The following is a 19933-nucleotide window of genomic DNA, read 5'->3' on the forward strand; positions in this document are numbered from 1 at the left end:
GAGGGAATAGAATTCTCAGTGAAAACATCACTAGTTTTCCATCATTTCATTAGAAATGAAACACAATCCACAGGGACAAATTACAAAGGCAGAAAAGAGATCTTTTTAATGACTTACTGTTAACAGACTTCCCAAAGCAGTCAGAAAAGGCCCCTTTTTTGTCTGAGACAGTTTCTCACCTGGTATGGGCAGCTTTTAAAGCTTCTGTCATAAGATATGCAAACCTGAAGAATGATGGGGAGAGAGACAGCAGCAGATGGGAAAGGGAAAATAACAGCAAAGGTAACAGTAATAGGAGGAGAGAAAAGGAAAAAAAAGCATAATGAAAAGAAGCAAATTTAATCATAAAGAGTGAAAAAAGGGAAGAAAAAAGAGGAGGAATAAACATGGAAAAGGGTCCAAAGAGAGCTCCAGAGTGTGAATTTATAGTAAAAAAAAAAAGTTATCAGAAGCTATAGAAACCATCCCTACACGTTAGCTGCCTGCTGCATTCAGTGTATGTCTCACTTATGTCTGCCGTTATTCAAGCCCTGACACCTCTTTCAGTGCGGCCACTGCTCCGTGCTGAGCACGGACAAGATTTGCCGCTCCGGGCAGGAGCTGAGCGCTCGGTCCGTGCTCATCCATCCCGGGAGCTGCGGGAGCAGCCCCGGCTCCGCCGGCCCCGGAGTGGGCGCTTAGAGCGGCGGTCCCGGCTGCGGCTGCCGAGACACGGGCACACGAACCTCCCAAAGCCGCGGAGAGCGGACAAATGGAAGCGAATGCGTGGAGGCGGCGAGGTCAGCGCCGGGCACGGCCGGGCGGGAGCGGCGATAGCGGGGCCGGACCCGCTGCCGGGCGAGGGGCGGCGTCCGGGGCGGTGTCCGGGGTGGGTGCCGGGGCAGGGCAGGGCCGGGGGCGGGGGCGGGCGGCGGATAAAGCCCCCGGCCGCCCCGCCCGCCCGGGCGGGATGAGCTCGGGGCGCAGGTAGCGGCCGGAGCTCCGCGGGAAGCCGCTGCTCGCCCGTATGGAGACCCGGCTCCTCCTTGGGGCGCTGCTGGGCGCCTGGCTGTCCTCAGGTGAGTGTCCTGCCCGCCGGGGTATGGTATGCTATGGTCATGGGAGGGTGGCTAGGGCAGTCCGGGCCATCGCTAACCTGCCGCCCTTGCCTTCCAGCCCTGTCTCCGTGGGGTGCCCGGGCGCAGCTCCTGGCCGATGGGGATCTGCCGCTCCCCAGGTAAGAGCCGGCCGGGGCACAGCAGGGGCTTTGCGGGCTGGGTGGGTGCCTGCGCTGCTCGTACCCAGCTAAACCTGCTCTTTTCTCCCTCCTCAGCCGAGGCAGCGCGGCGGGAGCCCGGAGCGGGGGCGGCCTGGCCGCGGCGGTGCAGGTGAGGATGCGGCCGGGCTGAGGAGCGGCGGGCGGGCACCGCGGGGCCGGGTACCACGGCACCTCCCTGGGGACACCGGGCCGCTGGGATGGGCAGCTTCCCACCCGGCAGGCCCCGGAAAGAGAGCATCCACCACACTGCATCCAGGGCTCGGGCGGCTGATGAGTTCAGGTGGTGCCAGGCTCCCAGCGCCGCTGCCCGGGGAGATCTCTCTGAGGGGGCTGGCGGTGCAGAATAGAGGGTTGCGTGTTCTGGTTGTCATCAGAATAATGTGCACCTCAATAATATACCTGCACATTGCTGTGATACCATCCATGTTTTGAGTGGGTGTTCTCCCCTTGATAATTCTTAAGGACTTGCCCTCCAATGCGTATTTTATCCCAGCCAGGAGGATTGTCAATCCTGAATGAAAGTTTAGTGTTAGAACAGCGAGAAAAGTTCTGTGATTGTATCTAGAGCTTTAGCTTGGTCAAGAAGTTATGTGTTGTACAGAGTGTCCTTGCTCGAGGAAAAGCTGAGGTCTGAGGTCAACAATTGCTTTATGGGAGCCTTTTTGCCTCTCGGTAGAGGTAAACGAGCTGGCACTATCGGATCACTACAGCTCAGCACGGAGCTTTTTGGATGTGGTTTGTCTTGGCAACTCGACTGTGTCACTCATGGCACGTTGCTGAAATGTAATTAGGGTGTGTGGTTCCCGCTCCCTTGTTCGAGGGTGGGAAAAGGCAGGATTGCTTTGTAGTCCTTGTTCCTGGCTCCTCAGAGGGAGTCACTTTCTCTCTGCTTTCTCCCTGCTCTTTCTGGGAAAAGCTCAGCAAAGAAAAAATGTCACATAACTGCAAACATGTAACCAAATCAACCAACAGTAATAGTGAATGCTCCTGGATTTAGGTTCTCCCACCAAGAATACAAGATACAGTAAAAAACTTTTTGTGTCTTTCTGGGCTAGCCTACTGAGCAGAAGCCTTCAGTAAGGAGTATGTTTAGGAGGAAGGAAGAAGAAAAAAATATTGGAGTCTTGAGTAGAGAGTACTTTTTACTTTATGATGGTGTTTTTTGAGAACTTTATAGTAAGCCAATACGAAGCAATGATCTTATTAAAAATGGTGAATTTACTCATTGACTGAAGAGACTTTTAGGTATCTTGTTTATAGCTGCTGATTTCTTTGTTCTTCCTGAAAGGAGTCTGGAATGGCAGTTTATAACACTTCACCTACAGCAATGTCCTTGTCCTGGAACAGGAGAACTCACAGTATGAAATGTGGACCACCCAGTAAGTTATTCATGTTTGTACATAAAGTGACTTCTCTTTTCCCTTATTTTCTGCATTGCTTAATCATTCATAGGAAGAAAAAAAATCCTAAAATAGCTAATAGAGGCCTTAATGATAATGAGGCTCTCCCTTGTTTGTTTTCAAAGGTACACAGGAGTATGGAAATTTTTCATGGAGTTTCACCTAGCTTTAAGTTTACACCTGGTTCTGATTTGATAATTTGAAAGACTGTTCCTAACTGCAGGTTTTATAATAAAGAGTTTTCAGAAAGGAAGTTTTCTCTTATAGTGGTATACCTAAAAATGTGGATTGATGTTCAGACACCATTAAATTGCATGTCCTGTACCTTTTTTGTGCTTGGAGAGTGTTTGTTTGTTTCTGCTGAGGTAACCTGCAGATGCTTTTTGTGTGTACCATCTATGGGTTAGCAGGCTAAGGCCCTTTTGGCAACCAGCTTGCAGTGGTGGGCATTTTCTTAAGGAATGTGCATATCTGGGTTTTTGTTTCATCTTATTTTCAGAAGTTAAGTGGACAGGCTTAAAATACCTTTGCTAAAGGGTAAAGTTTTTCTGTGTTAATTCTGAGAAGGGTCAGTGTCATGCTTGCCTTGTACAAAGGAGAAGAATGAGGCAAAATAACTCAGTGTAATTTTAGTTAGTTTTGCAGACTCTCTAGTTTCTCTGCAGTCAGCCTGATTGCATTGGATGTGGGACCTACATTATAGTGAATAGTCTCAATTTGCATCCCATAGCTTTATAGCCCCAAAGGCAAGATGATGTGTGGAATGGACTCATAAATTGTGACTAGAATTGTGTCATCTCCAAAAGCTTTTAATGTCTTCAGTGCACACTGTTTTCAGAACCTTTTGGAAGTGTGTAGCTGAACATGGAGGAATGATAGAGTTTAGGGAAGCATAATATTGATCAAATAAAAATTATAACCTATGAATATCTCTCCAGTATATGAAAAAAAATCATAGCTATTGTATGATAAAATTGCTTTAGAAACCTAGAATTCTATACTGATAAAACTTCCTCTGTTTTTGAGGCTTGTACCATCTTATTGACCAAGAAGTTGTTTTGCCTTTTTTTTATACTAAATAAAGCAACTGACAAAGATAAAATAAGCAGATCATGTTGAGAAATTTGTTGTCATAATAATTGTTTGCTTCCCTGGGTTTAGTCTTTGCCTAGTGAAAATTTCTTTAATTAAAACTAGTAGATTTTCATTTTTGCTTCAGATCTGGAAAAAAGCTTCTGAGATGTGTTACTGTTTAAGCGTGCAATAAAAACTATGCACATAGACCCTTGGCAAGACTTCTATTAAAGAGCTTTTGCCAGGGGTTTACGTGCAAGCTTATTGCTTCTTAAATAGCCCTAATATTTAATAAATGGTAGAAGAAATGTGGAGCTAGGGAGAATAAAATGTTTCATGCTAACTCATCACATGGCCCAGATTCTAGAGGAGGATGCAGTTATGATGGCAAGAATTAGGTTTTTTTGCTCTCTGTAGATGCATCAGTATAAAGTTTTTGTTTTCTTTCTAATTTGCCTTTCTGTGAGGCAAAACTATTTAGTGTGGGTTTTCCATTTCTGATGTATTTGTTTTGGAAAGGCAATGTTGTTGAACACACACCTTAAAAATTATCAGTGATTGCTCATACTTGAAGGCAAATAAAATCAGCATTATTAAACTCTTTTAAACAGTGGAGTGCATGGGCTTGGAAGTTTCCTTTTAAAATCACAGTAAAGCATGTGGCAATTGGGGTCTATTGTCTGTGTGTGAAAGATGTATTAAAAAACAAAAGAATAACCTGATCTGTTTTGTACAGTGCTCCTAATACTTAGAAAAATAGTTTTCCTTTTGGTTTCTCCAATTTAAAGAGAGATGAGAACTGTGATAACTCTGCCCATGGAATGGGATTTGCAGACACCTGGGTATATATGAAATAATAAACCTTTGTTTACAAACCTGAACTAATGTGACAACAAAACCCAAACCAAAACAGCCAGGTAGGCTGTCAGCTGCTTTCTCTACTTTAGCGATGTGTCTAAGAAAATTATTCTTTGAAATCCTTGTAGAACTGTGATTATAATGAAATTATATTTCAGTAATTTCTTCCTGCAATACCAGTTTTTCTTGCATTCTGTAAATGTATAAAAAGATAAACCAATGTGTTTTATGTGGAATAACTTTTGCCAAGAGATCTCTTTACCTTTGTGTTATATTAGTCAATTGAAAGCATTTCAGAAAGTGACGTTGTGACTTATCTGTCAATGGAACAAAAAATTTGCTGTAGCACAAGCAAATGCTAAGAGAAAAGTTCTGTGTTAGTTTCTTGTAGCCAGGGAACATAGGATTTGAAATGTGTATCAGAATAATTGAAGTTAACATGTAGTTTATGTAGCTGTTCAACTTTTAACTTCCTTCCACACAAATCTTATTCATGCAAAATTTAAAAAATAACAAACTTTTTTTTTTTTAAAGCCCTAAGCCTCAAACAGGAAACTTGTGAGCTAAAGCATATTAAGAACCTGGAACAGGGAAACCAAATTATTTTGGAAGTCTTCAGGCTACTGCTGAGGATTTCTAACATTCTAAGCATTACAGATTTTCTTGTATTGAAATGCTGTAGCAGGCTTAAGTCATGGAAGTCACAGGAGATGTTTATCCCTTACAATGTGTGCTTGAGACCTGATTTCAGGAAGTGTACCAGAACAGAAAATATGCAGCTAACTGGAAGGCCCTTAAAATTGAAGTGTTAAAATCTCATTCACCTCAGAATCCCAGAGAGGAAAATTTTACATCCTGTAAAATTGCATCCTGCTGAAGCCTGGGTGCCAGGGAAAACCTGTGCCACTGCAGGCAGGTGCTCTCAAAGACTGTGAAGTTGAAGGGTATAAAAGATTGCAGGAAATACTTATTGTATTAATTCTCCCACAGCTGAAGGAACACCTGAAAATTTGCGCCTAGAGAAACGTGCAGTGGAAACTATTCAGAGTTACAAAATTTAGAATTTCAAGGAAGTTGACAGCAAAATTCAAATATTACATATTTGTACATATTCTACTCTTTTATGTGTGGCTCTAGATCTAATTTAAGTTTCTTGCAAATTCTTATCCTTATCTGCTTTGCTTTTTCACCTTTCTATTCAAGAATGAAATTTGTTGATTTTTAAATAGTTATTTTAGTACTGTGATTATTGTCAGACTTTTCAACTGAACTACTCTTCAAATCTTGCATAGCTACTTTAAAAATGTGCAATTTTTAAAGAATTCTGAAAAATATAATTCCTCTGTTTCTGAAAGTGACCTCAAATTTCTAAAGCTGCTTGGGTCAAAGTCGATGTCTAGGCAGAATCGTAAGAACTGAAGGCATGGGCTCAATCTTGTATGTATCTTGCTTCAGCAACTTACCACTTCAGATCTCAAAATTAATCTTTCATACTTAGTTTTCTGTCCATCTGAATCTAGTAATGAATACCCTGGCAGGAAATCTGTGTCTACTATTTTGCATTGAGCTATTTTTTTTTCATGCTCTGTGTTAAATAGTAGAAAAAGCAATAGCACTAGGAAGTACTTAATGTTTTACAGAAAAATACTCATAGAATGGTATCAGTCGGGCACCAATCTTCAAGAATTAGTAGTGTACAGGTGATAATGGTGTATTACTGTGAGGTCAGACCTGAGCTCAAGCAATTGTATTCACGTGATAGTGAAAGCAAAAATCAAATGTTTCAAAATGGATGTTTTCTTGAATGAAAGTGAGAAAGTTTTGTTTTAGATGTCACTTTCATTTAGTAAGTTATCTTTTGTGTGGAATACATAGAGAAAGTTTCTTTGCAGTTACCTCCTTGTGCTCCAAAAGGAGAGCATTTCTTTAGTGACTATCTCACTTCATGCTGAATGGCTCCACACTATATAAATTTTATTCCTAAATGAGCATGTTGTATCAGAAGACCAAATCATGGATGAACAGGACATAGAGTTGAACTGGAACTGAAATAAATTCAAGAGATTTTAAGTATTTATTGGAGAAGAAGTAATGTAAGAAAGCAGACAAAGCTTAAGTGTGCACCATATCAGAGATGCAAAGCCACAAAATACATTGCATCAATAATATTATTTCAACATAAATGTGTATTTTGGTGAAGATGCAAGATGCCTTTGAACAGCTGTCATGATGCTGCTAAGGAATGTCTCAGTGTGGAGCTTGGACACTGCTCTGTAGAACTCCTAGAACTGATGTGGGCTGGATTACAGTCACACTTTTTCAGAGGCTCTGATAAATAATGGGCTCAAGGTTCTGCTACTGCTCATAGAAGACTTTCAAAGTGGGATGAACTGAAAAGGAGGCCCATGTGCTCAAGGGACTAAAATAACCCTACCCATGGGGCAGCAGCCTAGTCAGTAATTACAGGGGGTTGGAGTCTTTAAGCTGAGAACAGCAGAGAAGAATTTAGACCTGTGTTACAAGATGATCCCAAGTCTTCATCTTATTTGATAAAGAAGGAATTTGATGCTAGTTGCTTTATCACAGTAATGGTGGGTTTATCAGGGTGATCTTCAGGTGCTAGTGGCAACACTGGTTAGAAATGCCATTATTACTTATGTGAGTCAAATCATGTGAGGCCACTTAGGCCTACTATTTTCTGCTAGAAAATTCTCACCAGTTTTCAGTTTCAGATTCCAACCCAGTGCTCTCAACTGGCATAATGTCAAAGGGGAAAGAGGAGCTGAGGAGTTTTTAATAGGTGTCGCTTTCAGGTTAATGGAGGACAAAATATTCTTCTGTAAGTTTTCCTAATTTTAACTATCAGTTAGTCTAGATGTCTTTTCCCTTTCTGCAAGTATGAAAATGTTTCTCACATTTCTAGGGGCAAGATAAACTTTTGTGGTGGTCATATGGGTTAGCTTATTTGGAGAGCTCATATTCCTTTAATGACAAAGATTAGAATGAAACCTTTGTTACAGGATATTTTTTCTGAATACCTTAGGAAGTATTTCTGTGTTAATGGATCAGAATGGGATGATTAAAGGGGGCCACATTTACAGTAGTAGGAGCACTAAATGTGATCGGAAACAATGCTGCTTCCCTCATTGCCTGCTTAATGATAACTAATGTTTGCACACACAGGTGTTCTATGCAGTGTAAGGAAAGACGCTTAACAATGATGTAAAAAGGGATGTAAACAAATTCTGCAGCTGAGATCATATTTTCTCAGAATCATACACATACAGACAAGAGATCTTCATATAGAAGAAGATGCTCATTACTGAGTAATTTGTTTTTTTGATTCAGGTTTGCTAACACCCTTTCTCTCTAAAGAGACCCAGGGAGATCCTTCACAGTGACAGCAAGGGTCCCCAGGTCAGGTGACTGTTTGCACAATCTGAACAAACATGTCTTGAAGCAGGTCACCTGAGCCATGCTTAGAGAGGAATCATTCAACCTGAAACATCAAAAGGGGGCTAACTTCCTCTACAGCTCAGAGGAACATGACTTGCAGCCTAATTGCACATTATTGTAACCAGACAGGCAACAGGGCGCAATCCTAGAGAAGCAAAGAACAGAGACCAGAGCTCTGGTTACACAGGTCTCGCAACACTCAAGATGAAAGAGATCAATGTCTGCCTCTCTTGACAAGAGGAACAGGCTTTTGCATTATTGACAAGATTGGTCACTGTGAGCATGTAAATGAGATGGCTCAGTCAGGGTGAGTAGGGACCTTTCTGCACGGTGCTTGCTTTATTTTTTATTGACCTGACACTGGCCAGGCAGGGAAAGGAGCAGGATAGTTGGGCTAGCAGGCAAAGAAGCATTGCCTTTTACTTTGTATACCTGCCTTGTCCTTATGAGCATGGCCTTTTTTTTTTCCTCCTTTTTTTATTTTTTTTTATTATTATAATTTGGAGGGTGGGAGGCTGCTTGTTGAAAGCAAGGAAATCAAAATTAATTGTTTGGATATTTTGAAAATCTTCAGATAATTACTTCATGTTTATAATGTGATTGCAAATGGAAATGGTAATATCTTGAAGTTGGAAGGGAGTAAATTTAGATAAGATATTATTTAAAGGTATTATTAAGAAATTATTGACTATACGGGTGGTGAGACATTAGAATAGGTTGCTCAGAGGTGTGGATGCCCCATCCTTGGAAGTGTTCAAGGCCAGGTGGGATGGGGCTTTGAGAGACCTGGTCCAGTGGGGTTGGAACAAGATGATCTTTAAGGTGCCTTCCAACCCAAACCATTCTAGGATTATTTTTTCAAGAATAATGTATTTGTAAAGATAAAGAAAAGAAAGCCAAGCCTTCAGTTTGTATCTTCCTGAAACAGTTTCTTCTGAGCAACTTTTCTGCTTTCTGCAACAAAAGCAATGTCAGTTTGTATTCTAAAAAAATTTTTATGATTGCTAAATAGCAAATTATTAAAATGAAAATCCTTTCCTAAACAAACTTTATAGGAGCAAATGCTAGCAAAATAAGTAAATGGATCACAATTTTTAGAAGATTTAATAATGAAATTTAAATTTAGTAACAGGCAACTTTGTTTCTGCTTTTTCTTTAGACTGTGAAAACTTTTGTCATATTTTGATAGGGATCTTCACAGGGAAAATTGAAATTTAAAAAAACCCAAACCAAAAGAACAGCTTCCTCCCCCAAGCCCAAACCCAAACGTGTCTTTGCAAGTCAGGGTTCTGTGTCTTGATGAAAAGTGCTTGTGGATGGTGTACTTGGAAGCTGTGAGATGGAAGGAGGGCAGGCAGGTGAAGATACACAGCTGGGATCAGAACATGTCTATTTGTAAGGTAGCTTGCTCTCCTCCTGGCAGAGCTTACCCACAGGGTGTCACTTGTGTGTGGATGTAGGCTCTCGGCTTCTTTGTGGTGCTGTACTTGTTCACTCCCTCTAGTTGTTGCTTAGGGGGCTGAAAACATGTCAGACTAACAGATGTCACAGGCATTTTGATTTGGCTTCTCTAAAGGTGCAATAGGTTCATTAATCTGGCTGTGTAACTTGGGTTAAAGCCTTCACACTGTTTCATTTTTGTGGGCCTGTTAGGTTCTCCAGGACACTTTATTGCTACGTTAGCAACTCCTGTCATTCTCAGAGTTATATTCATTGGGAAAACTGGGTCTTAAGAACGAAAACTATCAGAATTTATTTTTGATGTGCCTTGTGTTTTTTTCCATTCAGATTCACTTGCATGTTTTAATGGAGGTGAATGTGTGTACAGGGAGCTGTGCAACTGCAGTCGGTTTAATGCGACGGGGCCGCAATGCCAGACAGGTGTGTAAAGAGGGAAATCTGACTGGGTTTCTGGGCTTGCACTCATGTTCCCACAGCTACAATGACTACTCTCTGCCTAAAGCCTCCCTTCATGCTGTAGCACTTTCTCTCTCCTTTCTTTCATGTCATTCTATTTCACAGCATGTTGTGTGCACTGCCCCATCTCAGCTCCTGCGTGTATCAAAAAACCAGCGCTGTGTCTCAAGTGAATCTCCTTTTGTTAGTGTATAACACAGGTGCTGAAAGAGATCACATATGCAGGACATGGGGCCAGTATAATTTTGAAACTTTTGATGGACTCTATTATTACTTTTCTGGGAAATCCACATATGCCCTTGTGAGACACGCTGAATTGGATGAGCAGAGCTTTTCCATACAGGTAGGGAATGGCACTTCTACCTTATTTTGAACTGTTGCTGAACATGCTAATAATGTATTAATTTTAGCAGATTAAAAATAACTTGAGATAATAATAGGGGGTTGTAAAATGTAATCTAGATGTGATTTTAACATGATGTGGGATACGTGTTACGATAGCATAGAATGTAAACAGCTGGAATAAGACTGATGTGTGTCCTTCCAAAGCCTGCTTTGTTCACTCAAAGCTGTGAAAAGACCACTCCATGACCATGGCTATGAAAACACTGCTCAGTTTTTTCCACAAGAGGGGGACCAAACTTCTTGTTCCCGTGCTGAGAGCAGATTTGGGGGTATTAGTTCTGTTACACGTTTATTATAAAGAATTTAATTAAAACATTGACTTTGATTTTATTTGGCAGGTGAATAATGATCCTGGATGCCATTCTTCTCCTTACTCCTGCAAGAGGTCCATTAGTTTATTCTTTTCTGGAGATGAACAGATAAAGATGAGCAGTGAAGTCACCTATAAAGGATTTGGGTAATTGCAGTCATGTTTCTAATGCTGTAGTTATACTGGATTTAATATCATGGTGCCATTAATACATGGTACCATGACATAGATGTCAAGTTATTCCTTGATAGGCTGAAAAAGCATCCAGACCACAGCTGCAATAATTACTCTCCACTTCCTGAGTAGTGTCTGAGAAAGGTGATACCTATATTAGTGGTATATAGAATTAAGTATAATCATTGGCATTCATGATTTTTGCTGTTATTTGCAAATTCATCTGGTTTTGTGGTGTTATTCAATATTTACATCAGGGATTTTCAATTGTATGTGGAAGGCATCAGCAGGTAATTTATTTTTAATGGTTATGTTTCCTAACATAATATTTTTGGTTCCAGAGTAAAATTACCTTATGTTGTTGGAAACTTACACATCCAGAAACTAGCTGGATACTTCCTGGTCAGGCACCAGTATGCCTTTACCCTGGCTTGGGATGGTACATCTGCAGTGTACATCAAAATGGCACCAGAGTACCTGGGCAAAACCCATGGACTGTGTGGAAACAATAATGCTATTCTGCAGGATGATCTGGAAACTAGTTATGGTGAGTATTTAATATACTTCTTGTTATGTAATGTGTTGGGTTTTGTTTTTTTTTCCTGGTGAGATAAATGTTACTTAGTTTTCAGTTGTAATGCTGATTGAATTTAAGATGGGTGGCTTTTGAAATGGAAAATATTATTTGGAAATACTTCTGCTAAATGATATTTAGTGAAGAGGACCAATTTCAGTGTAGGTGGGGATCTAGGGAGGAAGATCTTAAAGCTGTCATACTCAATTACCTACAATGGTATTTGTACTTCAGTTTCCTGGGACCTGAAAGGTAAAATCTGTTTTTAGATGTTTACTGGCCTTTTAGAAATGTTGAGGCCTGTGGAAGCCTGAGGCGTTGCAATTGGGAATAAATTGATAATTAGTACATAAAATTAATAAAAACTGTCAAATCCTATTTGATCTGGCATTTCATATGGGCTAAACCTTTCAGAAATAATCAGTGATCTTTCAATGTCAATTTCAGACACTGTCAAAAGGCTTTCCTTTCAGTAAATAATGAGTGAAGACATGTATATAATGCATAAGGAAAAAAAAGAGGAGGAAAAGACCAGGTCCCTTGAAAATTATCCTAAGTGAGGCCATAAAAACTTCTGGAGGTTATTGCTTTGGGCTGTTTAACTGTTGGCTCCTCCTCTTTAACCTGAGGGTATTTCTGCAGAGCACTCCTTCAAAGCTCAGAGTGGATGTGGTCTCCTCTGTTTGTGCATTCCCCTCAGTTTCAGAAAGCACCAGCCCTGCCCTGTTAACCCCCACTAATACTTTGCTCACTAAATCAAGGTGTTTATACTAATACCAAGATAAAGGGGTCATATCCCCAGAGACTTTTCTCTCTCAATTCACCTTTCTCAGTGTCTCCATCCCTTAAATCTGCATTTGTAGCACAAGTAGTGAGTTCACTGTGCATGAGCTTTATCCGCTTGGCTTGGGGAGCAGTGGTAGTAATGTGGCAAGATATGCATTTGTGGGTAATCAAAGCAGTAATGTGTCACCACGTGCCCAAGGGTGAATAATAATAATGATGGATTTGTTGGTTTAACCCTAGCATGGACATTTCTACTTAAATAAGAGTTGCGCCTGTATTTGAGTAATTCAGACGATCATTTTGTACCATTGCAATGACCCAGGAACGCCTCATCTTTCTTGGGTTTCGGACTCCCTGTTGGGCATTCTGTTATAAAGTAGCAGCATCAACCTATGTCTGATTTATTAATTTATCTAAGCTTTTTTTTCCTTTATTCCATTGATGGACTAAGGTAGGTGTGGTCCTTCTCCCTTAAATCCCTTCCTTGCCAAGTTGCTTGAGTGAGCTGCTTTCTGCCACCTGAAAGCCCACTTCTCGAGTTCCTTGTAGAAGTGTTTTTTGCTTCTTGAAAGGACCAGATTGATTTCAGCTGATTCACTTGGCAGAAGGAAGGGTTGGGGTGTTCTGTTCTTGGTGTGCTTTGATTATTGAAACGTTTCCCTGGGAAATCCTATAGAAACACTGTTGTTCTTTGAAGTCAGTGTGTGACTCTGTGTGTGTGTCTTGTCCAGGAAAGCTGACAGATGATGTAACAGAATTCGTAGAGAGCTGGCAGGAAAATCCTCCACAAGGAACACCTGACTGGGACAGATCTCTCCTCAGTGAACCCCCGTGCCTGACACAAAGCCATGAATCTCTGCAGGTTTGGGTCAACACAAAAGGGTTATTGGCGTAGCTGGTGATTCTAATGGAGCAAGAATTTGACATTTGACTTAATTTGAATTTTCAATGAATTATTTGACAAATTTTAAAGCTTTGAAGGAGCCTGGAAATAGTTGCATCTTTTTTTGGGAGAGATGAATTAAAATGCTTGCTGCAACAGGTCTTCCCTTGTCCTCTGATCACCCCACTGCCCCCCTCCTTTCTGCTGTATTTAATTCTTGATCTGTTCAAATATTATACTGTCTGCATAGCAGCCAATAGAACTGTTTGATTATGAAGCTGAATGAGTCACAAGTTTTAAAATACAGGTTTCTTCTAGAACTTATCCATAGGAAGGACAGAAAGAAGCAGAGATGCAAAACCAGAGTCAGAGCATTGCTCTGTCATTATTTGCCAGTGTTTAAAAAGAGAATTGTTGTTGCTTTTTTCCATGACTTTGAAGTAGTTTTTCCTTTTAATTAGTATTTTCAGGATATAACCCTTAAATCAAAGTGCTTTGAAACTAAAGCTGGTGCCAGCTATGGTTTATTTCTCTTGTGTTTTACTGTGTAGTTCAATTAAAATGAAGGCTTTTTTAGGTGGTCTTGCCTCAGTTGCAAAATTATCTGTGCCCTTTTTGGGCACTGCTATGACATTGGATGAAAAATTCAATGTTATGGAAACTCTGACATGGAGAGCAATGTATTGTTAAACTCTGCTTCTGTTTGGTGAGAGGAAAGTGGTTCCTAGACACAGGAAGGAGCCACTCTGATTTTCCAAAGCATTCTATTTTATTCTGCATATGTTTATTTTTGCAAACCTTCTTATAACAGCTGTCTCTTTCATTTCAGAGGGCATATGCTCTGTGTAATATCCTGTTACATCCCCCATTTAAACAATGTCATGAGTATGTGAGTCCTCTTTCTTTTATGGCAAGCTGCACAAATGACCTCTGCATGTAAGTGAATGTTTTTGGCTAATTCCAAAGCTATTATAAAAAACCCACGGTCCTTTTATCGTAAGAATGAATTGTAAATGTCAAATGAGCTGATTTGTGGTTTTGTCTGCATGTAAGTTTTTATCTAACATTGTTCTGTTATCTTGCTTTTCTCACTTGTTCTGGTTTTACTGCTGTGGAACGATGTGAAGTTCTTCCTATTTTCTTTGGTATAACAAAGTCAGGCCCAGATATTTTCCAGTTGTTAGTCTATCTGCCTTGAATATGTCATCTGTTTTGATTCTGAGTGTGCAACATCCTTAGGTGCTTTCTGCCATTCTAAAGCCTATAGTGAAATGTCATTGTCAATGGGTCAGTCTGGCTTTTGCAAGCTGTATGGTAATCCATTGAAAAGAGGAATTTGGTAATGATTTGAATTTATGCTGACATTTCATAACCTGCTATAGTCCTGGTCTGAACAGCTTTGACCAGTTAATCTTCTGACCTGCCTTATTTTTTTTTAAATTTAATTTCCATTTCTTGTATTCTGGTGGCTCACTGGTAGAAATTCTACACTTCCTTCTTGTGAGTTTTCTGCAAAATATTACTTCTGTAAAAATTAAGAGCTTTACCGAAGTCTCCTTATACTGCTGTAATTCTGCCTTTTGTGGATTTATTCAGGAAAATAAATAGTGTCAGGTCTCAAAAGTGTTGATACTTATATTGATGACCTCCCTTCAAGGGTGGCAGAAATTTTTTATCCTTTTAAGACTTTTAACCTAGTCCAACAGCACAGTACCTTAGAACACTGTTAAAGTAGATTCAAGCAGCATGGCTGAATGCAGTGCAGGAGCATTCATGAGGTTATGAGTGTGTGCTTGAATGGAGGTGCAAAATAATATGTCACCTTTTATTTGTGTAAGGTCAGCAGCTGATGATGCAACCTGGTGTCGAGCGCTCACTGAGTACGCCAGGGCGTGTGCCCAGGCAGGAAAGCCACTTCATGGATGGCGTGTGCACTTCCAGCAGTGTGGTAATGCCCGTGCTCCTCTACTTGGAAATGCTGCTTGCTCCTTATTTTGAAAAGGCTGCCCTTCATAGTTTCAGTTCTTTGCCTTTCTCCAATTTTGGACTCATAATTCATAATGAAGTGATTGAGTCAGACTCACTTCAAGGCTACATAAATACCATGGATTTTCTCTTTATTATGTGCAATTTGTGCTGAATTTTTTTGAAGCACTATGCTTATTACAATGCGATTCTTCAAGGTAATTAACCATTTTTATTTTCATGGAGCTACTCTTTTAAATATTGCCAAAGTCTTCATGGCTTTGTGATACAGAAAAATGTGTGTCACAAGTGTTAAAATCAAATTTAAATTGTACTTGCATAAGACTTCATCTTACTTGTCATGTAATGTAAGTTTGAAAGAGATTTGTCTAATTTGGTTGCCTGCCTGGACCACAGGACCAAAACTGCCTTGTCATCCATGATGGAAGACTTCCACTGTCGTTCCAAAAATTCTCTGTTAGTGGGTGTCCTGACTGCTTCTAATGATGGTCTGAGAATCTAAATAACTCTGCTGTGAGAAAGCATGATTTAAGATTATTCCTTCTTAATGAACCTTTAATGGAGAGAATGTCAATATGTAAATATGTGCTAATTCTCTGTGTGTTAGGAAAGTTATTGTTTTAGACAGTGTTTATCTAGAGAACAGACACTCGTACATGCCAGGAAATAGATCCCTGAAAGGAACATGTGCAATCCATTGATGCCCTGTGACAGTAGCTGTACACCTTTTAATTTCTCTGCCTGTTTCTGCATTTCAGTCATTACCTGTGCTGAACCCTTGACCTACAGTGAGTGCATCAACTGCTGCCCTGTTTCATGCCACCAGCAATCCCAGTGCATTGGCAGTGAGCTCCACTGCATTGATGGCTGCTACTGCCCAGATGGTGAGTTCTGCTTCTCAGGGACACACCTGGTTCCACACAACATTCAGATTGTTCCTCCCCAGGTTTACATCCCTCTCTGACCTGCCTAGATTAAAAGCAGGAGCTCTTTATAAATGGAGTGCCAGCAGCCTGGGTAACTGACCTTGTTTTCCTTACTGACAGGAGCCTTTTCCTCCCTATAAAAAGTAGGAATAGGTTTCAGCTCCAACCACGTTCTACCTGTGAAGCTACACAATTTCAGTGAAAAATGGGGTTTGCTCTGTGGTTACAGGGCAGGCTGATTGTGGTGCTTGCTGATTGTTTCTTGTTGGTGGGCGAGGATTATTCTGGTAGCTTGGGGTTTTTTGTTTTTGGTTTTTTTTTTTTTTCTGGTTAGGGTGCTTAGAAAAGCTCAAAATCATGATGTAAATAAAACTCATTCCTGTGGCCAGAAACAGGTTTTGATACTAAGGTTCGTAGACTGTTGTATCATTCTGACAAGTGAGGTATTTAGCAGTGTGGTCTGTAGCAAAACTTTGCCCTCATCACCAAAGTAGATGTTGATATCCAATTTTCCCCTAGTTATTGGCTTCTGTTGAGCACAGAATTCTATCTAAAAGAGGACAGAGAAAGTTACGGATGGATCTTCAAGTCCTGCCTCTTATGTCTACCTTTATTGTTGATGAGTTTAATAATATTTGTCATAAATTGTCTTTTATGGTTCAGTATAGCCTTTTTTTTTCTGGTCCTCTGATAAGAAAATAATAATAATAATAGTAATTATAGTAATAAGGAGAAAAAGGCAAAAAAAAATTAGTAAAATGAGGACCATAGAGGCAAAGATTTGTACATGTGTTAGAAAATAAGCCAAAGGCACTCACAGCAGCATGGTCTGTATGTTTGTGTTTGTTATTTTGTTTGTGTGTTACTCTCTCTCACCCAGTAATTAAATATTTGTTGTTTTCACTATATTTACTATATCTCAAGAAATTTAGTGACTTGATCCCTGTAATATAATTTATTTAATATAATTCAAATGCACATTTTTTGTGAAAATTACTAACAAATAGTCTAAAGATGTATTATCATACAGAAATGTCCATTGGTGTTGTTTTTGAATATAATTGTTAGTGTTCTGTCAGCCATTGTCATGGATATTTCCTTTTTTTCTATTTTATTTCTTCTAGGCTTAATTTATGAAAATGAATCGTGTGTCAAGCCTATGGACTGTCCTTGTGACTACCATGGAAGTTTCTTTGAAATGGGTTCAGTGGTTTATGAAGAATGCAATAACTGGTGAGTAATTTTTCTTACTACGTTGTGAACCAAATCCTTTAATGATCATAAGAAACAACTTCTTCAAGGCCTATTTCAGTTACAAATTGGATAAACTTGATAAGTGCTTACTCCTTCTACATTAAAAAATTGCTATTCTATGTTTTGCAATTAAGGAAAAGAGAAACTATTAAACGATTAATGCGGAAGAAAAGAAAATGACAAATATTGCAGAGAACATTGTAATATTTAGTCCTGTTTTTCACTTTGGACTCTCCCTTAAAAGTAAAAAGAATCTAGAATTTAAAATCTTAACAGTAGAATTATACTGATTTTGTCTCCTGTTTGTATTGTCTCACTTAGACATAAAGAGCCTAATGTAATTGTGATATTAAGCTGCTGTTTTGGAATTTAAAAGTCAATTTTATGAATTGGGAAGAAAAATTAGTAGGAAGAGAAAGTGCCTTTTATTGGATCATCTTAACTGAAGAAAATGGATGAACTTGCAGATGAGCAACTTTTTTCTTCCCTGCAACATTCTTATCTTTAAAAGTCATAAGATTCAAATTACTTGTGTTTATTCTTCTCAATATTATTAATATATATTAGTAATCCTTAACTTTTCTAATGGCTATTAAGGAGCTAAAAAGAAATGATAGTGACACTGGGTGCATGGATGAAATTTCACATGATCGTGTCCTCATAACAAGCTTCCAGCCATGAAGACACTGCTAATTAACTCTGTTGTACTCTTTTGTAAGACTCAAGACACTTGGTGCTCATTCCATAGAGAAGGGATGCAGGGAAAACAACTGAGGGACAGTTGTGTATAATTCACAGAATAAAAGTATGAAAAATTTCTTTTGATTTCAGCACTTGCATTGGAGGAAAGTGGATCTGTACAAATTTTACATGTCCAGGTATGTGAGAGTCTCAAATACTGTTTGATAACTCAAGTCTTACTTCAGTAAATATTTCTTTTAGATGTTAATGTGGTGTTTCATTGTGTAACTTGCATTTTTATTTCAATCTACACACTCAGTAGATTAAGTATTAAAATGCCTTGGCTTATCAGTTAAATGTGTTACTGTTTCTGAAAATCAGTTTAAAGAGCCGTAAATCAAATACCCATAATATGCAGATGACAGATGTTATTGCCTCCTTCTGGGGGAGGAGCTGTTCAGGTATCCTGGGTGGGCATCATGTAGGAACTCCATAACAAAAGCAAGGAGAAGTTTTGGTTCCTAATACCTGGTTGTGATAGAAATACAATTTTATAAGTTCTAGAATGTGTCAGAGTGTATGAACTCTACAGCAGTAATAACTGTGAAGAATATGCTGTCTTTACTGCAGATTTAGGTGCATTATTTATGATGTTTTTCAGCTGAATGCTCAGTCTCAGGAGACACTCACTTCATGACCTTTGATGGGCGCAAATACACTTTCCAAGCCACCTGCCAGTACATCCTGGCCAAGAGCCGCACGTCTGGGATGTTCACTGTATCCTTGCAGAATGCCCCTTGTGGACAGGTAGGACTTGCAGCCTTCTTGTGACCTTCATGTCCTGAAGGGTCTATTAATTGAGGGGGAAAAAAGCATTTAAGAAGAAAAGCAAGCTACAAACTTGTGCATGTGTATGGCTGATACTAATGGTGCTATTAAAGATAATTCGAAGGGTTGTCTTATTTTATATTTGAAAGTTTATGAAGCTGTGCACAGGCATCGCCAAATATTGTTTGCCTTATGTCTAAGACCCATTCTTTCCTCTATTTTGTGTAGGCGTTTCTGAGCATATATTATAAAGCTATGTATGAGGTGTGGAGCACTGGTGAGGTTTTTGACTACAGAGTTTTGTTTTTTTCAGTCTTGGTAGGGCTTATCATTTTCAGAAAATTATGTCAAGGTAGAAGAGGTCTTAAAAATTCATACATGGTATGGGAAGTGCAGGTGACAGAGCTCTGCTGTTTTCTGGAATCAGGCTTTTCTCACACTGAGTTCTATATGTGCATGTAAGGGCAGGATTTTGGCCACACTTATTAAGTTGTGATTACCAAGCTGCTGGACTTGCAGTAGGAGAGAGTTTGCATCTTGGCCTAATTTATGTTTTGTCTCCAATGGCTTTCTGCAATGATTTTTATTTAGAAGCAACTGCACAGGTATTTGAGGTGTATGTATATAGCCTTAAATGATTTAGCTGTAATTCTAGGACATCTGTATAGGTTAGGCCCACATTATTACATAATTCACATAAAATCAGATTTAGTGCCATTGCTTTGTACTTCTGTGCAGGTAACTACATTAGTTTTCTTTTGTGTTCTAAGTAAATGTATGATTCTATAAGTCCTTTTTGCGTTAATGATTGCAATCACTCTTCTCTGCAGTTCCCATTGTTCATGCACTTGAGATTTCCTTGGGGAGATGAAATGGTTATGTAAGTTGTCATGTTACACTGTCTAAAGGCCTATTTCAGTAGTAATTTTCTATTTCTGCATTTTAACCTACTTCTCTGCAGGACAGAAAAGACTTAAGTAGAAAGTTAGAATAAAGTTGCAGTGACAAGTTTATTATAATAGAAATTATTTATTTGCAATCCAGGTAAGAGATAAGAGACTGAGTGCAGAGATCCCCCTGATCTCAGTGATACGAATTGGGAAGTAAGAAAAATAGTTTAACTGGATAGAGACCAAATATATATTTGGAAATTTGATGATCCA

General features: G+C 39.5%; 1 protein-coding gene across 1 annotated transcript in view; it reads left to right on the forward strand.

Annotated features, from left to right (window-relative positions):
• Positions 1 to 971: 971 nt before the first annotated feature.
• The window catches only part of OTOG (otogelin), a 92620-nt gene continuing 73658 nt past the window's right edge, over positions 972 to 19933 (forward strand). The window contains exons 1-15 of the mRNA XM_030950341.1: positions 972 to 1058; positions 1156 to 1216; positions 1313 to 1367; positions 2547 to 2637; positions 9835 to 9927; positions 10152 to 10306; positions 10707 to 10825; positions 11194 to 11399; positions 12944 to 13074; positions 13925 to 14031; positions 14934 to 15043; positions 15840 to 15965; positions 17132 to 17240; positions 18093 to 18139; positions 18604 to 18749. Coding sequence (XP_030806201.1) covers positions 1007 to 1058; positions 1156 to 1216; positions 1313 to 1367; positions 2547 to 2637; positions 9835 to 9927; positions 10152 to 10306; positions 10707 to 10825; positions 11194 to 11399; positions 12944 to 13074; positions 13925 to 14031; positions 14934 to 15043; positions 15840 to 15965; positions 17132 to 17240; positions 18093 to 18139; positions 18604 to 18749 — 1608 coding nt within the window. The 5' untranslated portion in view covers positions 972 to 1006. The remainder of the gene's footprint in view (positions 1059 to 1155; positions 1217 to 1312; positions 1368 to 2546; positions 2638 to 9834; positions 9928 to 10151; positions 10307 to 10706; positions 10826 to 11193; positions 11400 to 12943; positions 13075 to 13924; positions 14032 to 14933; positions 15044 to 15839; positions 15966 to 17131; positions 17241 to 18092; positions 18140 to 18603; positions 18750 to 19933) is intronic.

Source organism: Camarhynchus parvulus, chromosome 5 (assembly GCF_901933205.1).
Source record: "Camarhynchus parvulus chromosome 5, STF_HiC, whole genome shotgun sequence".
NCBI lineage: Eukaryota > Metazoa > Chordata > Aves > Passeriformes > Thraupidae > Camarhynchus > Camarhynchus parvulus.